This window comes from Dermacentor variabilis, chromosome 7 (genome assembly GCF_050947875.1).
Source record: "Dermacentor variabilis isolate Ectoservices chromosome 7, ASM5094787v1, whole genome shotgun sequence".
NCBI lineage: Eukaryota > Metazoa > Arthropoda > Arachnida > Ixodida > Ixodidae > Dermacentor > Dermacentor variabilis.
Genome location: NC_134574.1, coordinates 21,298,001 through 21,322,560, shown reverse-complemented (window position 1 = coordinate 21,322,560; position 24,560 = coordinate 21,298,001). Strand labels below are relative to the sequence as shown.

General features: G+C 45.5%; 1 protein-coding gene across 2 annotated transcripts in view; it reads left to right on the top strand.

The window, feature by feature from the left end:
• The window catches only part of LOC142587365 (uncharacterized), a 91,409-nt gene that overhangs the window by 1,657 nt on the left and 65,192 nt on the right, over positions 1 to 24,560 (top strand). Inside the window, exons 2-3 of one of the 2 annotated variants that reach the window (XM_075698313.1) lie at positions 1,665 to 1,843; positions 16,927 to 17,156. In XM_075698313.1, the coding sequence (XP_075554428.1) occupies positions 1,772 to 1,843; positions 16,927 to 17,156 (302 nt within the window). In that variant the 5' untranslated portion in view covers positions 1,665 to 1,771. The remainder of the gene's footprint in view (positions 1 to 1,664; positions 1,844 to 16,926; positions 17,157 to 24,560) is intronic. The other variant, XM_075698314.1, reaches the window with a different exon arrangement.

Sequence of the window (24,560 nt, the reverse complement as noted above, 5' to 3'; positions counted from 1 at the left end):
AACGCTGTCATGTGGGAAAGCCTATACAGATAAACTGGACGTTGCAGTAATGAAAAAGCACAGGAGCACAAACTTTTAAACAAGAATAAAGTCAGTGTCCATCTTCCCAACACATTGCTTGGTTTGTTAGTGTATTGGTGGGAATCCTGCCCCAATTGTGCCAATCTGCGTCGACAGGAATTTGTTGCTCCACACTGCTCCAAAAGTGTCTTTTTCATTTAAATTGCACCACTGTTGCACCACAGTGTAGTTATGGCAGGGTGAAAATTGCTAAGCTTTCACCTAATACAAAACGAACTGGCTCCATTGCATACATTGGCTGCATTCGTTCAGGGCGTTACAGCCAACAAGGCTGGCACTGTCACAGGCGACAGAATTTAATTGATTCCCATTTTTACACATCAACTGTTAGGTGTGCACGAGGCTACAATGGTTGGCCGTGCTAGCTTTGCGATGGCACGATCAACGCAGTAGTTTTACGCACCAAGGGCTGACCCTCGATGGTGCTTTGTAGACAAAAAGGTGGTTAGTGTCCACTGTACTTGAAGCAATCCTATGATGGCTTGCAAATAGGAGAAGTTGAAACAACATAAAGGGCATGGGGAGAAAAGAGAATAAAGAATAAGTGCTATAGAACAAAATGGAGTCTGTGTTGTGAAGCTACTAAGTGCAGTATTATTACAATACTTATTCGTATTGCTTGCTTGCAACTTTATTAGTTTCACTGTATAACTTCTCTTTTTGAACAGAAATTGAGGCAGTTGAATGTAACATATGGCATTACAACCAAATGCACAGTAATCAGGTACTAGACCACGGTTCATGCTCTTTGTCACCTATGTCTTTGGTAATGCATGCACCTTTGCTGCAGCTCGTGGTAAAAAAGTTGAACGCGAATGGGCAAGTAGTCTTGCCCAATAAATCTTTCCTGCGAGTGCACATCTGTGGCGGAATAAAGAAAATTACGTGCTTGCACTGCCCTGATATTGTTCATAAAACAAAATCTAAATGTGCAGAATATCAAACCTTCGAAGGGGTCGACCCCTTCCTTAATGGGAAAATAAAAGAAGACTAATTTCAGCTGCACTGGTATAATGCCTTCTTACCGTGAAAACAGGCTTCGTAAGCCAGAAGAAGCATTAGGACAAATGACAAGTGGCGACCCCGTCTTTGATTGCCCGCCCCAGCTCACCTTAACAACACGGATTTTGATGGCAACTGCTCAGGCCCTGGTAACTGTTCTTCAGTGGAGTTTAACTACATTCCAACCGCAGAAGACTACTTAGCCAATTTCAAGAGCTTTTACAGGTCCACAACGGCTCAAATACAGAAAAGTACTTTGAAATTCGTGACGTCAAGCTAGCGCTGGTATTGCAGCCAAATTTTATTGAGCACTGTGAACTTCATTTGTTGTTCTAATAGTCTACTTAATACCATAAAACTGAAAAGTGTTTCATTATATATTGTCCCTTTAATGTTACTTGCATGGTTTTGCACAGTGCCGCCGATTGCATGTTGCTTATAATGTACGATTGCTGCTGCCATCTTAGCTTGCTGCGGTGAATCGCTTATTTTGCTCCTAGTTTTTAATGAGTAAATGATTATGTGAACTAAAGAGAGCACCAAACTATATTTCGATTTTTTTCCGTGCACTTTCATAGAAGGCTTAAACCTGCTTGAATGGCTGCTCCAAAACGCTGAAGGGCATTCCCACCACTTAAGTGGGAACTTTGGTTTCCAAGATTTTGGACAGAAGCAAAGAAACCACTGTATGCAAGCTTTTGGAGGCACTTCATACCAGAAAATAGTCACATCAGCAACACATCTATCTGCCAGTTTGGAAGTAAGATTTTTTTTCTTTGCTGTGCTTAACCTGTGTGCCCTTGCACACTATTCTATAAGTCTTGTTTGCTCAGTTGGAGAACCAATAAATTGGTTGCTACACTCAGAACGAATAATACTACACTACAATGCTACTACAATAATACTACTACAATGCTACACTCAGACCAATAAATTGGTTCTAAGTGTAGCACACATGGTTTTTCAGTCCTCTGTACTTTGTGCTTATTTTAATTGTGCTACAATGGCTTCACCAAGTATCAAGCAGTTTGCCCAAGAACAGGTTATTTCAAATTAGACGAGATTGATAGAACCCACTTGGGGATTCTATGTCTATCTCATAGTGAATGTAAGCTTAGCTGGGCAAGAAGGAGGCACAAATAAAAGAATAAATATGCACATTAAAATTTCTGCAGTAACTCCCATGGCATCATGAATTTCTACATATTCTAGGAGCTAGTTAATTGTTTATCAACGGAGGGTTAAATTGTAATCTGAAACTAAGTGCTGCAATATGAATTATGGGCTCTCCCAGTGATCTAATTTTTTTCGAGTCATGCGTGGCTGACTTCACCCTATGGCAGCAAACTTTGTAGCCTCATTACCCTGTTCTCTGCCATCATTGGCTGCGTTTGTTGCCTTCATACTAGTTGCGTTACTTTAATAGAGCACTAATTTGCCCAGTGAAATACATGGCCCACACCACTTTCCTAATCTCACATCAGCTGTCTGTGTTGCCACCCTAATCCATACAGCTGCTTTCCTGTCCTTCAATTGTGGCAATAATTTTTCGTTCCATCTCTTGTTGTGTGGCCCTTGGTATCTTCTCAGATTTTTTTTATTATACATGTTTTGGGTCCTGTAAGTTGGTACTGGTGTAATGCACCAATTGCATACTCTTCTTTTCAAGGATATTGGCGAGCTGCTCGTGACTTGAGACTGTCTGCAAAAGGCACTCTGATTTGAAGATTTCCTTCGCATTCTAGATGCTCGAGAATGGCCTGCAAATAAATGTATGATGCCACTCTGACATCACAGATGGGGGCCTGGGCACAAAATATTAAGTAAAACATCCATAGTATAGTTCCTTGGCTAATAATCAACCCTTTTCAATTGAAGGGTCTCGCCATGGTGTTTCAGTGGTTATGGCATTCTGTTGCCAAACTTGAGGTTGCGTACTTGACTCCCAGCCACAGGGCCCGCATTTCAGCTGGAGCAGAATAGCCTCGTTTACATGAATGCGATAGTGGCGCATCGCATTTCCAAGCGCATTTGGGAAAGGCGATGCGACGCCGTTTACATGTAGCGCCTTAACTCTCACGAGAACGTAGTGTCACATGGTATCGTATAAGGGAAGTGCAACTGACTTCCGGTGTAACTGGTTTCCGGTAGTTGGCCGAGTGCACGCTGGTGGTTGAGTGCCGAGAAATTGACAGTTTTAGTTTAGCGTACGCAACTTATAGCATACGCTATACGCTACAGTGTAGCGGACGCGAAGCAGCGCACGTTCTTTGCAGCTTTAGTTGGCCAGCAAGATCTTCGGATCTCAGAGGCCATATGCCGTCGTTGCGGCTATTTTCCGACTCTAGCGCTAGGTAGCGCTGACATCTCGAATGTTTCTTTCGTTAGGCTTCGACTCGTTCGAAACGAGAAGCGATCTCGAAAACACCACAAGATTATCCATAATACTCTGTCGTCGAAGCGGCCTGAGAATAAGCGAAAGCCGTTTAATCATTTGCTGCGAACGAAGTGCATTTTACAAAAGCAACGCTAAATTCAATTCGAAGCGAGCAGCCGGGACCGCCGCCATGTTGGTGGCTAATTCCTTCCCATCATTCCTAATGCGACGATCCTGCGTTTACATACTCCGCGAGAGTCGACTCGCGCCCGTAAATCTACCCTCGTCTGGCGCATTAATGTGATGCGCCTTCCTACGCATTACTGCTGTTTACATGAATGTGATGCGCTAGAAATGCGATCCGATGCGACACTGTCGCATTCATGTAAACGCGGCTAATGTAAGCAACACTTAGGTGTTGAGCCTTTGGTGCACATTAGTGGGACAGTTGAGGGTGTGGGGTTCTCCCGTACTCTTGGGACAAAGGAACGACAACACAGTAGTGCAAACAATCACAAGGGCATTTATTGCACCTTTCATAGATCAATGCCTGTTAGCCGAGTTGCTATCCACAAAACATGCCGATGGGTGCGCGAGAAATCTAGGAAGTCCGACTCACCGCGACCGGATAACGAGCGAATATGTTCGCCCCATGCTGGATCCCAACGCCTGGCCGTTCGCGTGTACGGTCACGCGAACAGTGGCGCGTCCCAAGGCGGCCACGCGAGACAGTCTCGCAGAAGCATGGATCGGCGCACGCGCGGCACGGCACGTCCGCACTGCTTGCTGTCCCGAACCAAAGAGGAAGCGCCTTGTCTTTCGGCGCCCAAGTAACCCCGCCTGTTGGCGGCGTTAGCAGCGCAACACTCGCGCCCTCTCTCGTACTGCGCCTCAACCACTCCTCCGACCGCCGCGGGCGCCAGGCCACGCGGCGAAGCTGGATTGCAGGAGACGCACCGTGCGGGAAAACAACATATAAGGGGACGCGTGAGAGTCGCGCATCCCCACAAGTGAGAATTGATTAGAGCTGTGGTTATTAAACTACCCTCCTTACCACACACGCACGCACATATACACATGCACACACGCTCTTACTCTTCTAAGCACACAGGATTTGTTTGGTGAGCCAGCATAGATGCAAAAATGGAAGATGGGGATGACACTAACCTGAAGTTTCTGCACCAGCTTTCCCTGACGTGGGTTTTGATAGCATCTGCTCAGGTATAGTTGATTTCTTATCAGAAAAAAATGGAGCATGTCATTCTAAAAGAGCTAGCAAGTGAAAGTGGCAAGTGTTAAAAACTTCATGGAGCCATGATTGGCCTAAATGCTAAAATATAATTTGAGATCCATGATATTATACTGTTACGATTGGCCTGCAGAGGCTAGCAATCTTCAGAGAAGCGACCTCCAAGCCCTTCCCAGCCCGCTGTGATGACTCACTTTGTAAAGATAGCAATGCGCCGCCTCAACAGCCCAACAGCGCCGGCATGACTAACCACGTTCGGCGGGCCAAGTATTAGTCGATTCGCTGCTGCCTTCACGGTTTGCTTGGAGCAAGAGAACTCCTGAAACAGGGTGTTTTGCGGTGCGATCTCACGGGCACCAGAAGTCGTCACAGTCAATGGACAGACGCAGCAGCCACTGACTGCGGGGTCAGCTCTGGGATCAAGAGGTGCCTTGCTCGGGTCAAGGCCCCTGTCTACAAGAACCCTCTCGCCTCGGTGCGTTCAGTGAAACCAAAGTGCGGAAGTGTGTGTGAACCCTCCCCCTCAAGGGCGGGTCGACTACGGTGACTCCCATTGGACGAAGGTTGAATGGCAGTTTTCCCTCACCTAGAGATCTGTGGAGGACAGAGTGTTCTTAAGCAACCGTTGTCGGCTCTTCGCTGTGTATTCTCTTTCAGTCATGCTAGACTGACGAAATGTAACGTTTTCCACCCTTCATGTAGATATTGTAAATAAATCCCATATTCCTCATTCTCGATGAGAAGTCCCTCTCTTCAACAATGTCCTTAGCGTGGATGAGTCGGACGACGGCATGGGCCAGCTACCATCTATTTCATGCCCGACCCCAACTCTTATAACTAACATATTGATTCTAAAGATTTGACACAATATTTAAAAAAATTGAACTTTGATTTTTATTTCTTTTTCTAATAATGCCACAAAATTAATGAGAATATTTTGTCAGTCTAAACTGATTAAGTGTTTCCCTTTAAAACTACATGCTTAGACAATATTGTACCTCTCATATGATGTGCAGACTTGCCAGCTTGTGATATGTGCAATACACTTGACCAAGTGGAGCACATGCTTGTTTTCTTTCCCAAATATAACTTTTTTTATTTTGACCTGCAGGCACTGACCTCTTTATTAGGACCAATTAATGTGACAGGCTGTTGAGTGAAGACATTACTGGGCCCTTGGCCAGACATAATATCAAGAAAGCAAGCCATCAAGGCTCTCTTAGAATATTTATTAACGCAGATCTAGACTCAAGGCCATCAACGGGCCCTTTGGACACAAGCCTTCTGTCTGTCCTCATGGCCATTCCTCATACCCTTCTCCTCTTGTGCAGACTTGTAGGCTGTTACTTCAAATCAATCTCTCTCTCTCACAGATAATTGCCGTAAGTTTGGAGTTTTTCACTGCTGTGTCTGTCATAGCCCCAGTGTTGCACTGGGACGTTAGCCCTTTCAGTGTTAGGTTTTTCTTTTTTCGAGATATTGTAAAACGAACAAAGTGCTTTTTTGGTGGTGTAGAAGGAAAATAAGATTACATGGTTAATGAAAAATGCACCCTTTGTATCTGAGGAGGAGCTAGTGGAGAACGTACGGGTACGTCAGTGACATGGCGGGACAGTACAGAAATGTGCTGGTACGTCAATTACACTGAAAAGGTTTTAAAACCCATTCATCATCAATTTGTCAGCCTGTTCTATGTCTCGTGTGGGGCGAGGCTTCTCTCAGTCTGATTTTATTAAGCCTGCAAATTTTCTGTCATTGCACCACCTACTTCTCCGCCAACCTCAACTGCATTTTCTTTCCCTCACCTATGTTCTGTTACTCTGTTGGAGAGCTCTACCAATAGCCACCACAGCAGGTCTTGAGCAGAACTCCCTAGGAGAGAAATGTAGGACACTTGTTTCACAAATCCCATATTGTTCTGAGGCACATGACCAAATGGTTAATACTTGTGGAGTGCTGTTATATTGCAATGCAGACAATGATGCAGTAAAGAAATGGGAGGTTGCTGGGCTGATGTTAGGATTCTTCATCAAGAAAAATTTTTTGGACAGGTTGTTGACGTTGCCTTAGGTGATGCATTTCACCCAGAAACAACAAGAAGAAACAAAAATGACAAAAAGAAGAGGTGATAGGTCAGAGCATTAGACTTAAAAGGCACTTTACTCAAACGTGTGCATGCATGACTGACATGGTATGTGTGAATTATCAACTCAGTTTCAAAAATGCAGCACAGCCATTACAATACAGTGAAACAACGTAATTGTGGCGGAAAAGATGTGAAACCATAAGGAGAAAAGACAGGACAGGTGAGGCATCACTCTCAAGTAATTTTATTCATAGAATATATGTACACGTTTTAAAGAGCCACTAAAGGAAAATTAGGTTCGGGTTAGATTGATAAGCTATTAAGTAATTGTTTTCTGTGTACCAATATATATGAGTTTGTTGCTTAGTAAATTGCCACTGAAGGTGGTTCTGTTGCTGCTCCTCAATCTGAATTGCCCATGCCAAAATGAACGAGTTGTCATAATCCCCACATCTGTGAGTCGGCCAGTACTGATTCCACATGAGAGGTAACATTATAACAGAAGCATAATCTATCTAACCTGGCTTAATATTTTCCCTCAGTATACCTTTAAAGTTCCAGCATGGGGTAATACAATAAAGGTATGCCTTAATAATTTCTATTGTTAGAGTAAAACCTTGGGTAACTGTATAGCTTTTAGATGTATTCTGTCAGATAGCCATCAGCAGCAGTTCTACCACAGGGTCTTAATTGCAGTGTGCCCCGGATTGTAAACTTTTGCAGTAGATGGCCATTTTCCCACCCTCAGGTGGCACCACCACAGCAGTGGTGATGGCACTGTGTGCTATGCAGGAGGCAGCACATATTGCACTGCTATCGCTAAAGACCAAGTGTCATAACTGAAATCATTTATTGTGCTTTTTAAAAGCGAAGCCTCTTCCTTTGACTTTCCCACTGCTGTTGCTGTGGCTGCTGCTGTCTGGCACACGGCGTCGGCGGGGGGGGGGGGGGGGAGGAGTGTGTATACATCACAGGAGTGAGCAGAGAGGAGGAAGAAGAGGCAGTTCCCATCATACAAGTGGGGGAGGTGACATGAAAAGGCAAGGAAACCCCTACTACTATACAACATCGGTTGCAGGGAAACTGGATGAGCTTAAGTTCAAGGTACGGTGTGTTCCTGCTATTTCAGAAAAATAAAAACCGTGTAAGTATGTCAAGTACACAACTTATGCAAGATGCACAGTAGCAGAGCTGCATTAATTAAAGTGCACCGCAGGATCCAGGCGACACTACAGAAGCATTCAACCGTCAAATCAACACTTCTGTGCCCATCGCGGTATATTTGCGGCTATGGCATTGCTAGAGGTCACGGATGTGATCCCGACTGTGGCAGCCACATTTTGACGGGGGTGAAATAGGAAATGCACATGCACTTAGATTTTGGGACGCATCAAAGAACACCTTGGGGGGGGGGGGGGAGGGGTGTCAAAATTAATCAGGAGTCTGCCACTATGGCATGCCTCATAATCCAATTGTGGTTTTGGCACATACAGCCCATAATCCAATTCAAGTTCAATACTTCTGCCACGATGTGATGTGCCATGCTAGGCAATGACAACGCTCAACCCTCGGAGGTTATTAAATATGGCACTCAACAACGCCTTAAGCAAACACCTCTCTCTGTGTGTTCTGTGTACTACGCAGACAAACAGCAGTGGTGCACGCAAGGTAACATCAACTCTCCACTCTTGTGTTAGACCAAACGTTGAAGAAATTAAGCTTTTGGCATCAACATCGCCGCTAACTATCATCAATCAAAGCAACCAGCACAGAAAGCTTTGCTTGCATCGATTCCCACAGTGCGTGGGATCTGCATAATTTTTAAATTAATGTGCATTTGTAATCTTTTTCTGATGAAGTCGAATTGAGCGATGGTGAAATAGTGGTCGGTTAGACTATCTCCATTTTATTGAAGGCTTCCGAGACAGGGCATGGCATCCGAGAAGAAATGTGAAAGAAGATAGCGCCTGTGTTTTGGCCACACCATACTGGAGATGGCCTCATTCTCTGCCACGTGCTTCCCGATCTGGTAGCAGTGGAGTGGCCACAGAGCAATAATAGCATGGCAGAGAAAAATTTTCGCTCTAGGTGGAAGTACTAATTGATGTCCAAAGAAATCTGGTGCATGACCATCATGCTTCACATTCCATCGTAACAAAATGGCAGTGGGTGTTTCAAGAAGTGCATGCAATGGCAGTCAGCATGTACAGGAGTGTCTAATATTGCTGCATCTTAAAACGAGGCTGTCGAGGACAACAAGGTGAGCAACATGGGCATCACCATGCAAGATGTCTGGAACACAAGGATAGTGACTGGTCACCTGAGTAGGGCTGGCCATTACCATTTTGTCAGCAGAAGGGCTGCTTGAATGGCGGAGCTCTGGCCACAGCCAGCAGTTAAGTGTTAAAAAAAACATATGGGCCCATCACGTGCTGCTTTTGCCAAACTGTTCAGTCTTATTGTGCGCAAGCTTACAGTATCCAGGAATTTACAGAAAATAAATTTCTTTGACATGAGGAGGAAGGAGGAGGCATAGCGACAGGTGTAGAATTAAATTATTTGTGCTTTCTAGTGTCATAAAGACAGACAGTCAATTGGCAAACATAAATGTATGTAACCATTGTCACTATAGTTGACGGGCTAAAGTGCCAACTTTACCTTCACTCGAAGGTTGATGCGAGTGTTGCTCACTTTCTTGTTTTCAGTAGTCTAGTTTTAAGATGTGGCAATATTTGTCCGGAGGCTGGCCATGTTTGTATCCCCTTTTGCCATTGAGTTGTAACACGATATCGTTAAGGGCCCCGTGTCGTGTCGCAGAAAATCCGGTGTCAAACGTCATTTCAGCAAAAACATTTTTGAACCACCCATACCCAGGCCCTCCTTGTGGCACAAGGAAGCTACTGAACTAATTAAATTTATCAAGCTAAATTATGTAGAAAAATTATAAAGTACGATTTACACACAACCTACAGACATGATAGCGTCGAATGGTAATTTGACTATACGAGAAAACATAATTCTGTTACGCAAAAACCCCTTTTCCAGTGTTTTTACCATTCATAGACCAGCCATGGTGTCCGCATTTGCTCACACCAGCGTGTGAGTGTCTTGGAGGACACGGACGCGCCTAGTTCCTTGCAGTACCTCCAGATGGTGCTCGCCTATGCCGCATCGTGGCCCACTCAAGAGGCCACATTTCTACCAGAAGGCCCGCCTTTGTGCATAGCATTCGCAGCCACTGCTTCCCAGGAAACATTGATTACATACGCTTCAGTTGCCAGGAGGCGTGAGAAGCAGTCAGGGCTCTTCATAGCAACTCTTAGGTTGCCCATAATGTGACTTACATTTACGCTTTTCTCACTTATAACAAGTAAACAAGGAAAATGGAAAGAAACACTTGGAACTGGCGACCAGTGAGTGCAGGACTTCTCATCCAGTCTCTTATCTTTAGCCACCTACCAGTGGTACCATTTGTGTTGGACATAGCTGTACGTTTTTGCATCAAATGTAAAGGTCGGACATGTCACAGGAGTCGTCTTTGCGTCGAGCCTTGTTTCTTGTGGGAGGAAAAAAGGTGTGCAGTGAACTCAAACGAAGCCCACTTAAGCGGAATTACTTGATAAAATGGAACAGTGGTACTGTATTTGGTTGTTTGACCACCCAAAGGCACAATGTTAGCAAACTTAGGCTAAATGGAATTTCTTTTTATCCACTGGAGTTAAATGGAAAGGCAACCAAAATTATCAGCAGCGGCATCATTTGTTATCCGACGTACGAAACAGGAAAAATCCAACAACCATGTCAAAACAAAATGGTCAGGAAAATCGCATCCATCGGGCAGTTCTGCCGCTGTGGTATCAACAGCAGCTCGACAGTATTCACATTGCCTAGTTTTCATATTTCTCTGGGCACAGACAAGGAGTGATCATTGAGGAAGTAGACAACCACTATTGCTACCTGTACACGAGGAATGAGATGATCACTTGTTGCCTGTTCTGAGAAGGCCATTGAAAGAGTACCGCAGAAGTTTATGGCATACTATAATGGGGGGGGGGGGATCATGACATGGATATTACTGTTTCAGTGCACGTTAGTTTCAGACCACATGGCGAAAGCTGTAGTTGAAAGTCGGTCATGAATGTGAGGGCTCTGCAGGATTCTTGTGAGAGCTTTTGAACATAAGCATCATACCTTGTGCAAAAGAAGCTGCAGTGTTTGAAGCAAAGCACAATAATGTCTCTTTTTCACTGCAATGAAGTTAAAGCACACTATGCTGTGTTTTTTGGACTGCTTAGGAGCAAGTGACACAGATGTGGCCCTGCGCTTCCCAACGTTACACATTCCATGCCAGAATACCAGTCACTGTTGGTTGGAGGGACTTAGAGGCAGCGATTTCAAATTGAAATTTCAAGTTAAAATGTGCACTAAGAGTCCAAGTTATTTATGTACTACCATATTGGCCCTTCTTCTCTCAGTTACAACAGCAAACTTCGAACAGTTGGACGACTGCGTCCTGGCCACTTTAAAGGGTCTTGCATATTCTTCAAAGCTCTTGCCTTTTTTTCTCTTGACCCTTTTCATGCCGATTCTGTGGGCGCTGCCTTGTTTGATCACATGGTAACGCGTTCATTGCTTGCCTCATCTGCCTCCGTTTGCTCTTTGTTTACGATGGATGTACATGACGCCAGTGCGGCTCTGCAAACTTGTTTCTGCGGATATCCTAGATGGTGACTGGGTGGATGACACGCGAACCTTTGGGTATAGCGTCAAAAGACATGCAAGTGCTTTTAGAGCTCATTACGCTTGGTCCAAATGGCGTGAGCAGCAGCGTAAATGGTGCTTGTAATAGAAGTGTGCCTAAAAATGTATTCCGAGTGATCCTAACTTCCTTCTTATGAATTGAATCAGTATCAGTGTGTTTAGCTCTTTGTTCTTTCCTTAGAAAGTACCTTTAAGCGGCAGCTTGTCACGTTTCCGAGTTAGTAAGGTTGCCCGGGTTCTAACTACCTAATTGTCTGATCGGTCGCGGTTGTGCTCAGTTGTGATAGGTTTGTTATTGCTGGGCAGGGGGGGGGGGGTAGGGTTGTTATGTCGATGTTCTGTATTTTGTAGTAGCTTGTAGCAAATACATCACTAGTCACTCGCTTACTGTGTGGACTGTTACGAAACATTCAGCTTCGAACATTCGTGTGCTGTCAATGTATTCACCGTCACCCGTACTTTGGCACATTGATTCAAGTATGCACCCTGTGGGGTCTCACCCGTGCTCTTGGGACAAAGGAACAACGCAGTAGTGCAAACAATCACAAGGGTATTTATTGCACCTTTCATACGCTAATGCCTGCTTGCTGAATTTCTATCTACAGTACATGCCAATGGGTGCGTGATAAATCTAGTAAGTCCACATCACCGCGACTGGATATAGAGCGAATATGTTTCCTCCATGCTGGACACGGCATCCCTGGTCATCCCTGGTCATCCCTGGTCATCCCTGGTCATCCCTGGTCATCCCTGGACATGACGCCTGGGCATCCGCGTGTACGGTCGTGCAAACGGTGGTGCGTTCGAACGCTCATGTTTGTCCATTCTGGTGTGCTGCTCCTAGGCCTCGTGAGACTGTCTCGCAGAAGCATGAGCTTTGTTCCAATACTGGCCGTAGGTGGCAAGGCTTAAGATGGCTATGCAGACAGCAGCAATTTTAAGTCTTCTTCCAGTTCTTACGAAGACGTCAAAGTAGGCTGCTTCATGAAGACAGCATCGCAGTCAAAAACGATGCAGGCTACTTTCCTGTCCAAACAAAGTGGTGGCTGAGCAGGATGCTTGGAAAGCCAACAGGAAGCTTGTCTGCATGCAATAAAACTTCGACACGCTATCATATGCCCCTGATGTAAGCTATATTGTGTTTTTCATAGGTTTGTACGCACAGACAAAATACAGAAATAATGTATGCTTTTCTCAACTTTTTCTTGTCGACGCGGGGCGACGTCACATCGCAGGCAGAAGCGTCTGCCATACATCGTTCAGACGGCTAGAAATCTGTTCCATTACATTGCCTCAAAGCTGTCTCAGCTGTCTACGTAGAATGTCTCCCATGCTGGCCAGAATTGAATCTTGTTTTTCTAGAGCAAACTGCTTTGCAAAAAGAGTCAGTAACTTTTAATGTGGCTAGCATTCTTAGCCTACTAGCTGCACTTTGTGGTTTGTATCGTTTCTGGCCTCTTTACGCCAGCGGTTTTTCTAATAAAAAGAAAGACTAAAAATATTGGTACTGGTCGGTATTGAACCTGGGTCCCCGAGTACAGCAGCCGACGCTGTATCAACTTGGCCACGGGTCGGGCAGTGAGGGATTAATTCTGAGCACCACCAGTGCAATCTTGGAGGCCCATCCTTTTTGCCAGACGACTCGATGTCTCCAGAAGGAAGCGCGAGAGAGGAACCCAGCCACGGTGCACCGCTCGTACATGACAAATTTCGGTGGTGGCTTTTTCATTTCTCTCTATAAATGTTTAAACGAATCATGCGATAAGAAAAGAATGGCAATAAATTAAGATTGTTGTGTTCATAGGAGGTTGTGGCCAAGTACTGCACCAGGGTGGCCAATCCTGCTCTGGTGAGGGAGTGCGTTACCGGTTCTGGTCACCGGGATCAGGCCACACTCCAGGCCTGTTTGTGCAATTTTATCAACACGCGGATTTTTTTTTTTTAAATCCGGTGGAAAATTGCCGGCACTGGGATTCGAACCACGGACCTCTTGCACGCGAGGCGGGTGTTCTACCTCTACGCCACCGCTGCGATCCGGACAGGCCGCCATTGGAATATGAACCTGGCAACGTTTAACGCTAGAACGTTATCTAGCGAGGCGAGTCTAGCAGTGCTATTGGAGGAATTAGAGGGCAGTAAATGGGATATAATAGGGCTCAGTGAAGTTAGGAGGCCAAAAGAAGCATATACAGTGCTAAATAGCGGGCACGTCCTGTGCTACCGGGGCTTAGCGGAGAGAAGAGAACTAGGAGTCGGATTCCTGGTTAATAAGAATATAGCTGGTAACATACAGGAATTCTATAGCATTAACGAGAGGGTGGCAGGTCTTGTTGTGAAACTTAATAAGAGGTACAAAATGAAGATTGTACAGGTCTACGCCCCTACATCCAGTCATGATGACCAGGAAGTCGAAAGCTTCTATGAAGACGTGGAATCGGGGATGGGCAGAGTGAAAACTAAATACACTATACTAATGGGCGACTTTAATGCCAAGGTAGGCAAGAAGCAGGCTGGAGACAAGGCAGTGGGTGAATATGGCATAGGCACTAGGAATAGCAGGGGAGAATTATTAGTAGAGTTTGCGGAACAGAATAATATGAGGATAATGAATACCTTCTTCCGCAAGCGGGATAGCCGAAAGTGGACGTGGAGGAGCCCGAACGGCGAGACTAGAAATGAAATAGACTTCATACTCTGCGCTAACCCTGGCATCATACAAGATGTGGACGTGCTCTGCAAGGTGCGCTGCAGTGACCACAGGATGCTAAGAACTCGAATTAGCCTAGACCTGAGGAGGGAACGGAAGAAACTGCTACATAAGAAGCCGATCAATGAGTTAGCAGTAAGAGGGAAAATAGAGGAATTCCAGATCAAGCTACAGAACAGGTATTCAGCTTTAACTCAGGAAGAGGACCTTAGTGTTGAAGCAATGAACGACAATCTTGTGGGCATCATTAAGGAGTGTGCAATGGAAGTCGGTGGTAACTCCGTTAGGCAGGATACAAGCAAACTATCGCAGGAGATGAAAGATCTGATCAAGAAACGCCAATGTATGAAAGCATCTAACCCTACAGCTAGAATAGAACTTGCAAAACTTTCGAAGTTAATCAACAAGTGTAAGACAGCTGACATAAGGAAGTATAATATGGATAGAATTGAACATGCTCTCAGCAACGGAGGAAGCCTAAAAACAGTGAAGAAGAAACTAGGAATTGGCAAGAATGAGATGTATGCGCTAAGAGACAAAGCCGGCAATATCATTACTAATATGGATGAGATAGTTCAAGTGGCTGAGGAGTTCTATAGAGATTTATACAGTATCAGTGGCATCCATGACGATAATGGAAGAGAAAATAGTCTAGAGGAATTCGAAATCCCGAAGGTAACGCCGGAAGAAGTAAAGAAAGCCTTAGGAGATATGCAAAGGGGGAAGGCAGCTGGGGAGGATCAGGTAACAGTAGATTTGTTGAAGGATGGTGGACAGATTGTTCTAGAGAAACTGGCCACCCTGTATACGCAATGTCTCATGACCTCGAGCGTACCGGAATCTTGGAAGAACGCTAACATAATCCTATTCCATAAGAAAGGGGACGCCAAAGACTTGAAAAATTATAGACCGATCAGCTTACTGTCCATTGCCTACAAAGTATTTACTAAGGTAATTGCAAATAGAATGAGGAACACCTTAGACTTCTGTCAACCAAAGGAACAGGCAGGATTCCGTAAAGGCTACTCAACAATAGACCATATTCACACTATCAATCAAGTGATAGAGAAATGTGCAGAATATAACCAACCCTTATATATAGCTTTCATTGATTACGAGAAAGCGTTTGATTCAGTCGAAACCTCAGCAGTCATGGAGGCATTACGGAATCAGGGTGTAGATGAGCCATATGTAAAAATACTGGAAGATATCTATAGCAGCTCCACAGCCACCGTAGTCCTCCATAAAGCAAGCAACAAAATCCCAATAAAGAAAGGCGTCAGGCAGGGAGATACGATATCTCCAATGCTATTCACAGCGTGTTTACAGGAGGTATTCAGAGACCTGGATTGGGAAGAATTGGGGATAAAAGTTATTGGAGAATACCTTAGTAACTTGCGATTCGCTGATGATATTGCCTTGCTTAGTAACTCAGGGGACCAATTGCAATGCATGCTCACTGACCTGGAGAGGCAAAGCAGAAGAGTGGGTCTAAAAATTAATCTGCAGAAAACTAAACTAATGCTTAACAGTCTCGGGAGAGAACAGCAATTTACAATAGGCAGCGAGGCACTGGAAGTCGTAAGGGAATACATCTACTTAGGGCAGGTAGTGACGGCGGATCCGGATCATGAGGCGGAAATAATCAGAAGAATAAGAATGGGCTGGGGTGCGCTTGGCAGGCATTCCCAAATCATGAACAGCAGGTTGCCATTATCCCTCAAGAGAAAAGTATATAATAGCTGTGTCTTACCAGTACTCACCTACGGGGCAGAAACCTGGAGGCTTACGAAAAGGGTTCTACTCAAATTGAGGACGACACAACGAGCTATGGAAAGAAGAATGATAGGTGTAACGTTAAGGGATAAGAAAAGAGCAGATTGGGTGAGGGAACAAACGCGAGTTAATGACATCTTAGTTGAAATCAAGAAAAAGAAATGGGCATGGGCAGGACATGTAATGAGGAGGGAAGATAACCGATGGTCATTAAGGGTTACGGACTGGATCCCAAGGGAAGGGTAGCGTAGCAGGGGGCGGCAGAAAGTTAGGTGGGCGGATGAGATTAAGAAGTTTGCAGGGACGGCATGGCCACAATTAGTACATGACCGGGGTTGTTGGAGAAGTATGGGAGAGGCCTTTGCCCTGCAGTGGGCGTAACCAGGCTGATGATGATGATGATGATGAAATTAAGACTTTGCCAATTCTCTCAATAATGAATTCTTTTCCACCAAATTATATGTGCACCACCACTTGACTGTTAATTCCAGTAATGACAATAAGCATTCTCAAAGGATGCATTCTGCCTGAATTTTTTTACACAAAACCGCTGTGAACCCTTGTAAAAGAGGCACCTTTGGAACTTGGCAAAATAGGCAGCCTTGCACGTAATGATATCTCAGCTGTCTTGCTTTTGCACCGTTTTGTAAACATTCTCTGCAAGATTCTGTTTATAAAATGGTGCAAAGATGGAAGAAGAGACAGTGGTGTAGCAAACAAACAATGCTCCGACAATGAAAGATGTGGCAATGCACACATGAATGCACCCTTGCTCTACAAGAGTGTGCATCTCCTCTTTTGTCTTTCTCCTGAGGCCTTGCTCTCTCCCTTCTTCCCTTGCAGAGTATGTGAGCAAATATCTCTGCTTTTCCACAAACTCTCTGCAGAGGATGCCGCGTTGTTGGACCCTCCTTGTGGCTCTGGTGCTGGGTTGCAGCGGCCAGATGCAGCAGCAGCATGCGCAGATGCATCAGCAGATTGGCATGCACCCACAGCAGGGTGGAGTGCCCCAGATTCAGGTCCCGCAGATGCAGATGGCGCAACCGCAGCAAGTTGGCTACCAACAGCAGCAGGTGCCGCAGCAGCAGCAGCAGTTTGGTATGCCACAGCAGCCAGGGTAAGCACACACATAGAGAATTTAATTAGATTAATTAATTTGTTTGTTTATTAACAAATACGCTCGAACCTCATTATAGTGAAGTTGAAGGGGCAGCTGAAACTACTTTGTTATAGATGTTACTTCATTACATGCATTATTACCGTTCGTTGCACTATATCCGCAATGGAGTGCATAGTTGTAAACATGGAAATCAGAAGACGGCTTTGCAGCCAGCGGAACCACTACAAGGCCATTGATGCGATGGAATTTGAATAAAAGAACAAAATACAGCTGTGCAGCATGTGGCTTAGCACCTCATGCAACATAGCTGCCTTCTGTTCCGTTGTGATGGTCTTTCGCGTCCGCTTTCCACTTGGCTCGTTGAAGTCGAGCAGCACATGGTACACAACACAGTGCTCCGCTGTGTGATCGAGGAGCCAAGCGGACTGCGCCATGCCGGCTTGGCTCGGCTGGCTTGTGGCATCCAAGATTGCACCGATGCCAGTGCGATCTTTGAGGCCACACCCAGCTGCTAGCCCACCCATCACAGAGAGAGGGAGACGTGAATGCATGGCCTGGGCGTGACCCCTGAGATAGCGCCCAGAGGACTCTTCAGGCCAGGCCCAGTACCAGCTGCGTGCACGGCATGCCATAGAGAAAGAAAAGTGAATGCACTAATTCTAGAGCGAAAGCTCTACTCCTTGAGGTACAACTCCCAAGATGAATCTTGGCGCGCGTTTGACCTTCAGCCGTCGGCATGCACGTGTGAAGGTGTGACGTCACATCACATGATCCACTGCACTCGCTCGAGCCTCGCCGGCTCGAGCGAGTGCAGACAAGTGCCTCCAGCGGCCAGTTGCACAGTAATTTTGCGTGCATTTGCGGGCTTTCCTCATGGGCAGAAAAATTCTTTTATGTAGCATGTATTGAGCAACAGAAAGCTGTATCAAGAGTTTTTCGAGTCACTGTACAATTTTCTCATTCTCTCTTCATCTAATTATAATAGTCGAGAAGCTAATTAATTAAGTCTAATGATTTAATTAGGCAGAATAAAAAAAACTAATTTGAGTATCTCCAAGGCGACGGCAAACAAGATTACCTTGGTTCTGTCCAGCTATGTGGCATTCACACATTTTTAAACTCTGGCTAAAGTTAGAAGTTAAAGTTCAGTTAGCTAGAACACCGTGTATGTCGGGTATATATATATGTCTATGTACCCTTACCTAGAAGTGTACCTATGTACCATACCTAGAAGTGCACTGGTCATCAGCATCTCTTCGCACTATGCAGTTAATAAACCTGCTTTATTTCACTACAATATTGTTTTCTTTGATCATTGTCCCTGATGAATATTGCACCAACAAGAAGCGCGCGTAAAATGACACAATACTGTAAAAGCTCGTAAATTCGAACCACAAGGGGAAGCTGCTTCAGTTCGAATTAATGAAAGTTCGAACTAACGAAAGTGAAGGAGAGCAACAGTACACTGCGATTTGGAAGCAGTAGGGCATGTCAGAAATTTGGCGTGTCAGAAATTGTTGGCGTGTGCCGCGGGCACACGCCATCTTCTAGTCGACGCGCTGGGTCCGACTGTGACACACCACCGATGTCCACTGAAGCGAACGTTAACCGAGGCTTAACACCATCACAAAGAATTGCGACGGCCGATACCTTCTAAGCTGAAAACAGACATGCAGAACCGATGAAGACTGTTGAGACAAAGACGCTGAACATGTGAAAGTGGCGAAGGCCCCGATTCATTGGTTCTTGATTGCAAGCGCAGCTGCGACGCACTTGATTCGCTGTGTTTTGGTGCTTGCCGCGCCATCTGCTGCACAACATTAGCAGCTGCACAAGATTTGTAAAGCCTCCGAGATTCGCAACGGGCAAGTAGTTTCGGAGGTTACGTTGAACGGAGAGGTGGTAGCCGCCGCTGCCTTCTGGCCGACCCCGTGGTGGTTAGATTTTTTCCAATTTTGCCTTCTCTCGCCATTTTCTCCGTTCCGGAGGCAACGCAGCCTTGTGTGTAGGCACTAGCCGCGTTTCTTTGGCCGTGTGCCAGGTGAGCGTAGTTCGAATTATCCATGGCAGAACCTTCTCGCGTTCGAATTGACAAGCTTTTTTATACGTGGACTTCTGTGGAGCTTGGCCAGACCAAATCGTACAGTTCGAATTATTGAAGTTCGAATTAACGAGCTTTCACTGTATTAATAAAATTTTCTTATGTAGCTTCATGTTGGAGGTAGGCGGTTTCTGTGGCAAAAATTATGTGCTACGTTTAGAAAACAGTGTTAAAAACAGCAGTTCACCTGGCTAAAAGTACAATTGGTACTAGCTGACAAGAGTCACGGGAACACCAAAGCAAGTAAAACCATAAAAAATTTTACTGCAGACTTTGTGCAAGAAAAACTGGGTGTCCGCGCTATGAATGCGTGCTCGCTAGCAGACGACGCACTTGACAACAATAGCAAAATTGAAGACGTCATGTTGTATAACTCATGCCTAAAATATTGTTGCGTGTGGAAAGACACAGACAGAAGAGGCTATTTACAGGCTATTTACACTGGAGCCAGGCAGCCAGGCAACTTCATCGTCATTCTTGCAGCGGCTCGTTTCTGGAGCATCGCTCGATGATATTGTAATACTACCCCCCCCCCCCCCGGCGGCAAAAGCACCGTCACAGTGCTGTTAAATATCCAAGGCGCGTGGAGAGTTGTAGGGCTTGAGTGGGGCTACGTGGACAATGTCACTGGTTGGCACAGCGGAGGACGTAGTGGGCGTGGCTAGAACGATTTCATAAGTTACATTGGTCACTTTGCGGAGCACGCAATATGGACCTGTGTAACAAGAAAGGAGTTTTTCACATAGGCCAACTTTACGCGAAGGTGACCAAAGCAACATGAGGCTGCCGGGCACAAAATGGACATCACGGTGACGGAGGTCGTAGCGTTGCTTCTGCTTATCTTGAGACACTTGTAGACGAGCGCGTGCAAGTTGGCGAGCATGGTCAGCATGGGCGATTGCATCACAGGCATAATCGCTAGTTGAAGCTGTGGCGGACGGAAGCACAGTGTCCAGTGGTAGCATTGCTTTGCGGCCATACAAGAGGTAAAACGGGGAAAAGCCAGCAGTTTCGAGACGGGAAGAGTTGTATGCAAAGGTAATGTAAGGTAGAGCCAGGTCCCAGTCACGGTGGTCGTCGGAAACATATTTGGATAGCATGTCTGTAAGGGTGCGGTTCAAGTGCTCAGCGAGGCAGTTCGTTTGGGGGTGGTAGGAGGTGGTAAATTTATGCTGTATTGAGCAGGCACGCAGGATGTCATCGATGACTTTGGCCAAAAACGTATGGCCATGGTCTGTTAGCAATTGACGCGGAGTACCATGCATCAAAATAATATCATGTAGGAGGAATTCCGCAACATCACTTGCGCAACTGGTCGGAAGAGCACAGGTTACGGCGTAGCGGGTCGCGTAGTCCACCGCGACTGCAACCCACTTGTTCCCTGATGTAGATTCCGGAAATGGGCCGAGAAGGTCTAAGCCGACATGATTCGCAGGAATGTCAAGCGGCTGCAGGTAACCAGCGGGGAGCTGGGAAGGCTTCTTGCGTCATTGGCAAACTTCACAAGCGGCGACGTAATGTCGTACGGAACGGGCAAGACCCGGCCAGAAAAAAACGGCGACGTACACGGTCATAGGTTCGAGATACGCTGAGATGTCCTGCCATTGGTGCGTCGTGGAGCTCTTCTATAATGGTGGAGCGGAGGTGTTTCTCAAGAAAGTGCTTTGAAATGTAGAGGCTCAGAGAGCAGGTACAATGCAGTTTTGCTGGTGGAGCTTGCACTGAATTCTTTGGTTGTCACTGAGTATAGCCGAAAACAAGAAACAACTATATATAGATTGCATATTGCTCATCTCTCGCATACTTTTTTAAAGCAATACAATGTAACCATACTTTTTAAAGAAACCTAATTCAGTGCAAGTTGCGTCAACATAACTGCAGTGCACTTGCCTAGCGTGTCTTAGCGTTCATAAACACATTTCCCCCGAGACGCAGACACTGAAAGAAGTTCGCCTACACCCTGAATTAAGTCATAGAAAACGAGCGAACGTAATTGGCTGGCACATGTATAGAAATTGTTCAGAAATCATCTTTGAAATAGAAAGTCACGTTTACAAGTTGGCTTATCTCAGTCCAATAATTGATTAATGCAAGGGAACTGCACAGTTCTAAAGCGTGGAATCAAAATCCACAAATGTATTGTTGCGTGTGGAAAGACACAGACAGAAGAGGCTATTTACAGGCTATTTACACTGGTGCCAGGTAGCCAGGCCGACACTCGCTCGCGCCAAGCGCACCGACCAACTTCGTCGTTCTCGCGGCGGCTCGTTTCTTGACCATCGCTCGATGATATCGTAATAATACGTATGTGCAGTAAAAAGGTGCCATTATAAATTTGCAGTTGAAATAAAGCAGCATTATAAGAGCATACACACAAAATCGGTCTCAGTGCCTGCAGCGAAAGTACATTGAATATGCCGCGAAGCACATCTCCGCCCCAATCCAGTTCGCTCACAATGCCCCCGCACAATTTTTCCGCACACGGCGCCCCAAGCGAGAAGGCGTAGTTCAGCCCACTCGACTATTTTCTAGTACAGTCTAGTGCAGCTACATGCTGTGGTGAAAAATACCAGTGTTGCTCGACAACATATTAGATACGGGGATGCAGCAGTTTTGAACTGCCGCGGTGAATGAGTGCTAAACCCCGCGGAAAGCGGTGTTATTGACATGCAACAGTCGTGTATTTTTTGGTTTCAGAGACGAATCAAGTTCATTATACCTACCCATTGGCAGGAAATTTTGTTCGTTCAGGTTTTAAATACATGGATTTCTATGGGGAATTCAATGGGAATTTTATTTACTTTGTTATGTCCGTTACATCCCGTTTTATCATAATGAGGTTCGACTGTACTGCAAGCAACTAGAGCTGCCCAAGCAGGGGACGTTTAAGGTGTTCATAGGCTATATTAAAGAGCATCAACAGTATAATAAACTGTACAGTAGCACAGGACAAAGAGTTCCAATAATCTGCTGAATGTGGAAAAAAATATGATTGCTGGAACAGCTTTGATTGCATTGGGGGCGAGGACTTACGGAGTTGCCATCTGTCGGAAGGGCTTCTCTTGCGTAGTATGAGGGATCGCGCAGTGTGCTCCTCATAGGTTTGGCTTATGGCGCTCAATAAAAACACCACTCAGCAGCCCTCCTTGACATTTCTGTAAGTAATCTCAAAACAAGGGAAATTTCTAACTGCCGAAATAATAATCTTAGGCAAACTGAAAGCACAGAATCGTTTACAGACGCTATCTCTTTACCAAATAGGTACAGTGAACGCAGCTGTGCGCATTCGTCGCGATGGAGTCTCCCTAACCGGTTTCTTGCGTGAAAGGTAGGCAAACGTTGAGAGCAAACTATGTGAATTATTTTCTTATAGTAGGCTGTCCGCATAACCAGATGGAGCATAACAGAATGAAGCCTCAATGCAGCAATCACACGGGTTCGCAGCGACCGACTGTACGTCTGCGTGCATGTCCGCGCACAATGTTTCGCTTTCGCTGCTTGCGCGTTTTCGCACCGTGCTGCGAGTTTTAGGCCGCAGAATATGAGCACTTGACAGTACACAAGCAACCATTGTTGTGTGGATGCTATCAGAGCTGTTAAAAAATAATTTTGTTTTAGAGACTTCTACGCCTATGGCGACTGTGATGTGCCGTCGCGACGATTCAGTCTTTCTTTTTTCTAAATTCTTGGGCGTTTCAATAGCATTTCTCAAGTTGCATTGCACTGTATGTTTATCAATCTTCTCAGCGTGCGATTTCCCGCTGCTTCTTTTTCGTAAACCAGTGTATTAATTCATAACACAAACATGACCATATGCCATGCCTTTTTTAATGTGCTTCTTACCGCTCCCTTTCCATTCCAATGAAGTTGCCAGTATCTAGCATCAACAAGTTCACAGAACAAACCGTCATGACAGAGGGGCAGCGAGCGCGAGCGACCGTCTCAGTGCGCGTTTTCTGCCACTCACCGAACATCGCAGACTCGGCGCCGTAGCAGAAATCATCGCGTCTGTGCTTGCTGCATACCTGAGTTGTAGCCAATGGCTGTTTGCCGGTTCGAAGTTTCACGAGCCAAGCTTCACGCAGCTTCTTTTCCTGCGGCTGCGTGCGAATAAGGCTGACGCCGGGCTCCGTTGCGTATGTCCAGCACTGGGGCAACGAGCATGCAGTAGCCTACTGTGCTGCACGCCTCCAAAGGCAGCCACTACCAATTATAGTTCTTTAAAATGTTGTCAAGCAGACCTCCAAAGCTGGAAAGCCTTGCCACTTAATCAGAACCGCGGCACAGGTGGAACTTTAAGCTTTCGTTTTCAGTTCGCTTCAGCGCTTCCGAAGCAGTCGATGTGGTCACTTTCTCCACGTGATCCCTCATGTCACGTCACACCGACAGTGGCGCCAGCTTTTCCAGTGGTGGAGCTCACCGCCAATAGGCATAACACTTAAATGTGATGAACTCTCAAAAACCTTGTGTGTGCAGGTAACAAATAAGTCTCACAATTTAAAGTGACGCTGTTCTGATACAGCACCTAAACAGTTGGGATGAAGGGTAGCACAACGTGGACATGGACACAGAAAGAACAACAGGTATGCTGCGCTTGCTTTCAACAGTGAAATTTTATTTTGGGATCAACTGTATCCAGAGGGCTCTTATGAAAGGGCACGTGCCAGCATGTGGCCTGCGCTTCATGTCATCTACATATGGTGCCACCAGCAGGCAACTAGGCAAGGGTCAATAGCTACTGGAGCCAGCATTTGGCATCCAGAACAAATACGAACACCAAGCCACGACTAGGGCTCTATGAAAAAAGCTTAAACCAGCCCCTCTCATTTGTGATAGCACTTGTAAAGCTTTTTGCAACTTCCTTGTAGTGGCATGATTAGTGGCTGCGGATTGTAGACACACTCACATGTTCCTTTCCATGAGGGCACTATTTTGCTTATATTCTAACCGTGTGAGTCTTGAAACAAGGTGTCAATAAATTGTTTGAGCAAACATAAAGAAATTCCTGTTCTAACATCTTACAAAAACTGTGAACAACCATCATGACAATCTTATGTGACAGACAATTATGCAAGCCTGTGTAGTTAATAACGGGAAAAAGCAGGGGACTTGCATTACTTACGAAAACCTAAATGTCGAAGTCTGTGTAGGTTTTCGAGTTTAAGTGACAGTAGTATGAATGGCATGCTGATGCCATGGTTAGAGATACTGTAAATCTTAAATGTCAGGGTACCTCTTAGCTAAAATAAGCACATCTTTGAACATGGCTGACCAGCAAGCACACATCACTGTCTTCGTTA